Source organism: Papaver somniferum, chromosome 6, assembly GCF_003573695.1.
Source record: "Papaver somniferum cultivar HN1 chromosome 6, ASM357369v1, whole genome shotgun sequence".
Taxonomy (NCBI): Eukaryota; Viridiplantae; Streptophyta; class Magnoliopsida; order Ranunculales; family Papaveraceae; genus Papaver; species Papaver somniferum.
The window spans coordinates 130,639,101-130,646,709 of NC_039363.1; the positions used below are offsets into that span (position 1 = coordinate 130,639,101).

General features: G+C 35.7%; 1 protein-coding gene across 1 annotated transcript; it reads left to right on the plus strand.

The window, feature by feature from the left end:
* The first annotated feature begins 919 nt into the window (after positions 1 to 919).
* Positions 920 to 4,330, plus strand: LOC113286186 (serine/threonine-protein kinase HT1-like). Its single transcript, XM_026534873.1, has 6 exons — positions 920 to 1,173; positions 1,687 to 1,813; positions 2,298 to 2,493; positions 2,764 to 2,888; positions 3,002 to 3,160; positions 3,656 to 4,330. The coding sequence occupies exons 1-6, from the start codon at positions 977 to 979 to the stop codon at positions 4,043 to 4,045; spliced, it is 1,194 nt and encodes a 397-aa protein (XP_026390658.1). The 5' UTR covers positions 920 to 976; the 3' UTR covers positions 4,046 to 4,330.
* Positions 4,331 to 7,609: the final 3,279 nt, after the last annotated feature.

Genomic DNA, 7,609 nt, shown 5'->3' on the forward strand with positions numbered 1-7,609 from the left:
TTCAATGTACTCGTTTCTAAGATAAAAAAAGCAGTTCCTCAAATTTAATCTACTTATCTCTAAAAATGTCCATAAGATATTTTATAAAATGAGTTGGTTTTTACCTAATACCAATTCAAGTCGAAACTCATCTGCATCATAATTTGCGAAACAAAAGAAAAGCGTGCTTTTTTCGAAGGTGTACATTTGAAAATCCGTTCTAAGAAAGACAAAATCTGGTAACAATTAAAAACCGTTGCTTTCAGTCGGTAATTAACTAACTGCCTAACAAAAATTTCCTGATTCCAAATGAGTTTATTGATAAAAATAAGACAATTAAAAGAAAATAAGAATAATATAACGTACGAAATATAGCAAATATAAACATGAAATTAATAACAAAAACATAATAGTTATATACTTATCGTCTATCAAAATGAAAAACATTATTATTAGTCGGCAATTAACTCATTGTCTATTAATAATTTATTGATTCCAGATGAGTTTATTCTACTCTCCGGCGCGTATTTTATAAAATGAGTGATTTTACCTAATACCAATTCAAGTCGGAACACATCTACATCCTGTTTAAGAAACAAAATAAAAGTGTGCTCTTTTGGAAGGTGCACGTTCGAAAATCCGCTCCAAGAAAGACAAAATCCGGTAACAATTAATATCACTTGACCTAATAAAGTGCCAAAAACACCAACCATTAAGTTCGAAATGTACATTAGTATTTATCCGCGGAACATCCATAAATTTCCTTAAGCAGCCATTTTGGCACAAAAGAACCATACACGCACTCTCTAAAGTGTGTTTTTTTAGCCAGTAAAAACAAAAGTCGAAGAAAATTTGTCCCTCATTTTTTCCCGTTTAAAATTTAAATATCTGACAAAATCCGCTACTGTCATTACTTTTCTGATACCCTCTCTCTCCTCTTTCTGTTTCTTTCTCTCTGGTTTCTCTCTGAGTGTTTTGACTGTGTAAAGACTTGAGAATGTCTTATTCAGAAGAACCCTCTATTTCTTCTTCTTCTTATTTCAATCATCAATGTAGTAACAGTAGTGGTGTTAATCTTGGCGAAAATGAACCCAGAAAGATTGAAATCGACCAAAACCTATTAATTGATTATACGCATATCTCCATTCTGTCTAAGATAGCCGAAGGTTCTCACTCCACTGTCTACCATGGCCGGTTAGTTTCTTGTACCAAATCTCTTTAATTTCTTCGTTTCTTGTATAAAAAACTAGTTTTTCGTAGTGGGGTTTTCTTGTTTTTGCGAACAAATCAAGGGTTTCTGCTGTTCTATGTTGAATTTAAAAATTGTGGATTTTTGATACTGAATAGATTGTGGGGTTTTGAGTTTTAGGAATTTCAGTGAGAATTCTCGTGCCGTTGTTAAGTTTAATGAATGGGTGAAGGATGGGTTTTTACTACTAATTTTGTTTCTGCAATTATGATTTGATTATAGACTTGTGGAGCCCTATTATTTGTAATGGGTTTCTGATGATGATCCTCCCATTGAGTGTTGGTGTGGTTGTTCTAGGGCAATGCTTTATAGAAAAATGATTGTTTGTTAGCAGGGAAAAAAAAATCATCAAATTTTTTTTTTTCCTAGGCTCCAATACAACATCGAGCATTTTGAGTATTTTTTTCAGTGCTTGTTTGCTAGCTGACAGCTTACATAATGATTTTCTACATAAACAGGTACAAAGACATGGATGTTGCTGTTAAGATGATACAAAAAGATGTTAAAGCTAGTTCGGAACGCAGCGATAGGTTTGTGATGGAGGTTATGATGTTATCGCGTGTAGAACACGATAATCTAGTTAAGGTATCTACTGTTATAGTTATTTGTTCTAAATTGATGTTGATTTTGAAAATGGACTTCAATTAAGCCGTACACCGAATAATAAGGTGTATATATGTTGTTTTTGTTAGCCGGCCTGCTCTAGATTTTGCGGCGTTTGTACTAGGCATGCCGTAATGAATTAATTGCTTCCCTTTATTTTTGCTGCCAAATATGTATGTGCGATTATCGTTTTAATGTCTTAGCTGATAGCGATGACAATAAGTTTTACAGATGCATGTAAGGAGGACAAGAGGGATTGATGTCTTATCTGTTTTGTTTTACTGTTCTTCTTTCTAAATATGCATGTAGTTTGGTCTGTTGTGGACACAGTAATCCTAATTGCTTATTTTTCAAAAACTGTGTGATAGAAATTCAGCAGCTAACTGTAATATTTTGAGCATGTCGATTCTTTTATAACATTGAATATATATAGCTTTCGAACTGAGAGACTACTGTGTTGATACAGTTCATTGGCGCAGCAGTAGAACCAGAAATGATAATAGTCACTGAGATTATGAGAGGAGGTTCACCACAAAGTTATTTGCGTAATATGAGCCCTCGTCGTCCTGAACTTAGGCAATCTATAAGCTTTGCTTTAGATATCTCTCGGGGAATGGAATGCTTACATTTAAATGGCATCATCCATCGTGATCTCAAACCTGGTAATCATTTCCTTTTCAGTTTCTTACGTTTTCATTTTCCTTTTTAAGATATACCATTCATATATTAAGGATCAGTTGTTATACAGATGCATCATCTATGCTGCAAATCCCATGATTGCAGGTGCCTCCTGCATTCCTTAATAGTTTATCTTTTGCTAAAGAACAACTTCAGTTCAAATAGAGATTTGTGGATATTTCTGCTGGATTGTGGGACTTACTTCAAGCATCACCAACAACGTAAAACCATGTCTAAAAAAATTTCTTTTGCAGCAAACTTATTACTCACAGAAGACTGTTTGAAGCTTAAACTGGCTGACTTTGGGATGGCCAGGGAAAAGACAGCTGGAGAAATGATGACTTGTGAAGCTGGTACTTACAAATGGATGGCTCCTGAGGTATTCATTCGGTCTAACTATACTGGCCTGCTCTTATTGAACATATATCATGTGAAGAATTCTACTATTGCTGTTTTTTCACCTTCTTCTCTTGGCACCCCACATTAAATCAGTTATATAGCATGGAGCCACTTGAACGTGGGAAAAAGAAACATTATGATCAGAAGGTCGACGTTTATAGCTTCTCCATAGTGTTCTGGCAGTTGCTCACAAATTGTACACCATACAAGGGAATGTCCAGCATGCAGGCAGCATTCGCGGTAGCTAGTAAGGTGTGCCATCTTGTTTTCTGATTTAAAAACTCGTTATAAAACGTGACCCAAGTTATCTTTTATGAATTCAGGGAATTGTACCATTTAGTTGATCTGTCTAAGGGCGGAGCCCCATTGAGAGGTGGGTGTGCAATTGCAAATCCCTCATATGTGAGCTCCCAAGCCTAATTTAAGCTAATTTTCCCCCATTTTTGCAATTTTAAACCCTTTTGCACCCCCACAAATGTGCATTGATTGGTAACTTGCCCACCCATTTCTAGAATTCTGGCTCCGCCCCTAGATCTGTCATATTTAAAGTTTCTTGGGCTATTAAAGCTATGGTATTATTTCACTGCAGTTAAAGAAGTCCCAAGAAATAAGGTTACTGTTTGAAACAAGTTGGAAAAACAACTCATTTGCATTGTTGCCGCTATCTTGCACTTTCACTGCTTATAAAACTACTGTTTGCAAAGATTAATAGCTCATCTATTATTTGGTATGCTTTTCTTATTGCAGAACGTGAGGCCAAACATAGAGAAGCTCCCAAAGGAATTTGTCTCTCTCATCGAGTCTTGCTGGGATCTAGACCCAAAAAACCGACCAGAGCTCACAGAGATTAGCATCATTCTGTCACACTACCTAAATTCCATCACCTCCGCACTACATTTGGTGCCTCCAGAACAAGCACTTGAACATCAAAGTCAGGATAAAACAAATAAGCAGCAGCAGCAGCAGCAGCAACTTCAACGAGTCTCCAGTCCGGTAGAACCTGATTCCCCTGATACCCATAAACTGATTAAGGAACAGATGGGCGAAAAGGTTATCTTCACGAAGCTGTTATCCATCAGGAAGAAGCACTCATCCGCCGGCTCTGACAGTTGCTTTGGTAAATGTTCCTTGGGTTGATAGTCCAATTGCCTCCGGGGCAACGGACAGAAAGATGAAAATCAGATATATCTGTGAACTGTTGTTCTGTAGATTTTTATTTTTTTACTGGTTAGAGAGACGAATTTATAGGTTGTATACAGGCAGTGGTTGTTCTTCCACTTGCCTTACTATATCATAAAGATGCTGTACATAGAGGAGCTTCAAAACAATGAAAATGTTCATAAAAACATAGGAGAAATAAAGAAACAATTACTCAAAAAAGAGGAGTCTTAATGAATTTGAGAAATAAAGAAACAATTACCAACAATTACAGGCAGTGGTTATTGTTATTTTGCTGTCATTTTCATTTCTTTATGAATTATGATCCTTATCTCTTGCTCGAGTTTCTTAATGATATCCTTCTGTCTAGGTTATGTTATCTTGGCTAATCACTAGAGGTGGTAACAGTCGCACTTTCAATTACTCGGACTCCTTAAAATTTAGAGCTTCTCCAATGGAATGTATGTGAGGATAAATATCTAAATCCACATAGGATACACATCAATTTTTTCTAAAATTCTTCTCTAACCGTAACTTCTTAAATGAATGTGGAATGACGTGACTTAATTTTGGGAAAATATTGCCAAGATAAATGTCTAGTTTAGACATTTACCATGACAATGTCTTCCTATCCTAGTCATTTTTATGTTAGTGAAATAAGTTATAAAATGATTGTTGACCAATTACTAAATGACACTTAAGAAACAAAAGATTAAAATTGATTTGGGTTGGGGATGAATTTTTTTAGATCCCCATATTTAGGAATTTATCTCTATATAATGAATTTTTTACCAAAAAAAAGTCATGACGACGTTGACATATATGAAATACGCACATCAATCATTCGAGAAGCTCTTCGTAAGATATTATAGAGGAATGTACGACAATAATTGTCTTTATATCGTTAATAATACGGTGACCGTTGAAGTTGGTACAATGGGATGTGCTGGAAACCCCAGATACAAAACCAGTCTAAGAGGGTGTTCCGGTATACCGACAACAAAAGTATCTTTGTTTTCCTAGAAGCACAATTCCAAGTTTTACATATTATTATGATATCACAATTTGGTTGGGTACTAGAAAAAGAAAGAAACAATATAAGGTATGATTTATTCTATCTGAGTGAAGAAAGACATAAAAATCTAGAATAGCAAAGAGTTATTTCATTTTTTATGAGACGTTTAGGTCAAGCATTACGGTGAAGGATTTTCCTTAGCTATCCCTTATTTATAGCGAAATCCATCCACTATGGTCTTCCGTGTAGCTTAAGTGTCGCGATATTCTTTAGCTATACTTAAAAGTACATCACATCTGGTATGGGTTATAGAGTGTAAGTTTCTACTTTATGGAAATTGAGTATCCGTGGGATTTTACATGGAAATTGAGTATTTGTTCATGGTTTTCAAAGTTTTACACTAAAGTTTCTTCCTTTTTTTTTTACCTATTATCTCTTTTTTTTTCTCTTAATTATCTTTTAACCTATACAAATATTCCAGGATAATTTTTTAGAAAAAGACAAAAAAAAGCGAAAACTAAGTTCTCGATTTACACTATTTAGTTTCCTTGCAATATAGCTAAGGGATGACACAACACCATGGTGAAATTGCCCTGAGACCCTTTTTCCTTAGCTTTAAATAAGTTATAGCTAAGGGAAATCCCTCATCATAGTGCTTGGCCTTAGAGCAACTCTAGTGGGCATGGAAAATTTTGTCTAATCTGTACCTACAATAGGACTGACAAACACTCAAAATGGATAAAGAAACTCTCAAATAAAAGGGTTTGTCCAATAGTGTCTCAGGTTGAGACGAGTGTTTCAAGTAGGGCTGGTCGACCTCACCTGAGACCAACATCGGTTCACATTAAGACGACCCTCATCTCACATTAACACACCGTCCTTGATTTCACCGACAACGGCTACACTCATCCAACGACTTTAATTCCACTCCATATAAATTCAACAATTTTCAACTCCAAAATCACACATTCTCCACCTTCTACACCAACAATCTCTTATATTTTCACTTCAATCTCAAAATCCTAATCTTTTGAAATTTGGAGAGAAAAAAAAACCCAAAATAATGGCCGCCAGAGTCGTGGTCCCAAATCTACTCAAGAAGAGGATAGCTTTGTGCACGATTTACGTTTTTCAAACAAGAGGTTGTATACAATAGCCTCGAGTTTGGATTCACAAAAAAGAGAAATAGCCTTATGAGACATTTCAAGAGAAAGATTTATAACGGAAAAAATTCAAGAGAAGATTGAATTTTGGAGTAGCTTGAATGTTTGAAAGGATTGATTATTTATAGAGTGGAAAAAAGTAGACATTGTAATCAGACCGTTGACAAGGCAATATGAGACAATCGGTTTCTTCTGTTTCGATGAATGTTTCCCCGTGCCTAAAAGTCAGTTTGTCCATCCACTTGGACATGCAAAAAAACAATTTGTGTATAGAGTTTCCCTTATACCTACAGATAGAGCAATTGATCCATATGTATCTAAGGTAATGGAATATGAGATGTCTTAGGCACATTGAAAATCATAATACCATGTGTTAGAGAATTACTCGGTCGAACTCACATGTAATACCCCGATATTCGACATTGATTGGCCGAATAAATATAAGTAATGGTTTGTCCCTTTCCTAACACCGAGACCTTTTCAGCACAATTGGCTCCAGAGTTGGCAGAAAACTCTGCAGTTAAGCGTGCCCGGGCGGGAGAAATCCATGGATGGGTGATCTCCCTGGAAGTTGCTGCTGGATTACTGCAGCGATGCCCGTTGAAAACCCAACACTGGCGGATAACCGTAGTGGTTAAGTGGGGGAAGTATCGATGGAGGGACGGGTCATTACATCACAAGTGTTTCTATCTCAAGTTTGGTTTTGGTTCTACCGTTTGAAGGAGAAGATCAACCGAAGCTTTTGGAGAACTCCATCAACATAAGGTAAGTGAAGACTGAACCACCTATTTTTCAAGTTATATTCATCTTTCTATGTATGATACGATGTCGCATAACTAACTATACTATTATGCATATTCAAGAATTCCGAGTCAAGTTTATCTTGATAATTAGTTCTCAAAATATAATGGCTAAGCTTAATAGACATTTGTTCATACTTGATGAATTTCGGTTAAGGATAATTTATTGTTTGCAATCAAAATCATGATTCAAATTTTATCATTCGAAAATATCATGGAATAGTGATATGTCTCGTTTATGTTATTCGGGAATGTTTCGAATCGATTTCGAGAGAAATATAGAACTAATAGATTCAGATATAAGACAATATTATCAGTCTTACAAACTGGGAAACTGTTATAGATATTCGAGCAGTGCTCGGTCGAACTCGCAAGTGTTTCTATCTCAAGCTTGTTGTCAAATTTAGTTGTCAAAACCATATCTTGATTTATAGTCTACAATTAGTTAAGTCTCAGACTAGGATAAAAATTTTGTTGAGAAAAAGTGGATCACGGCAGTCATCATTGCGTTCTACCGTTTGAAGGCGAAGATCAACTGAAGCCTTTGGATAACTTCATCAACAAA

What these genes read in the sequence shown, in the direction of transcription:
- LOC113286186 (XM_026534873.1), top strand. Translation starts at nt 977, where the DNA reads ATGTCTTATTCAGAAGAACCCTCTATTTCTTCTTCTTCTTATTTCAAT. An exon ending in CCATCGTGATCTCAAACCTG is followed by an intron (nt 2,494 to 2,763) that starts GTAATCATTTCC and finishes TTTCTTTTGCAG; the next exon opens with CAAACTTATTACTCACAGAA. An exon ending in CATTCGCGGTAGCTAGTAAG is followed by an intron (nt 3,161 to 3,655) that starts GTGTGCCATCTT and finishes TTCTTATTGCAG; the next exon opens with AACGTGAGGCCAAACATAGA.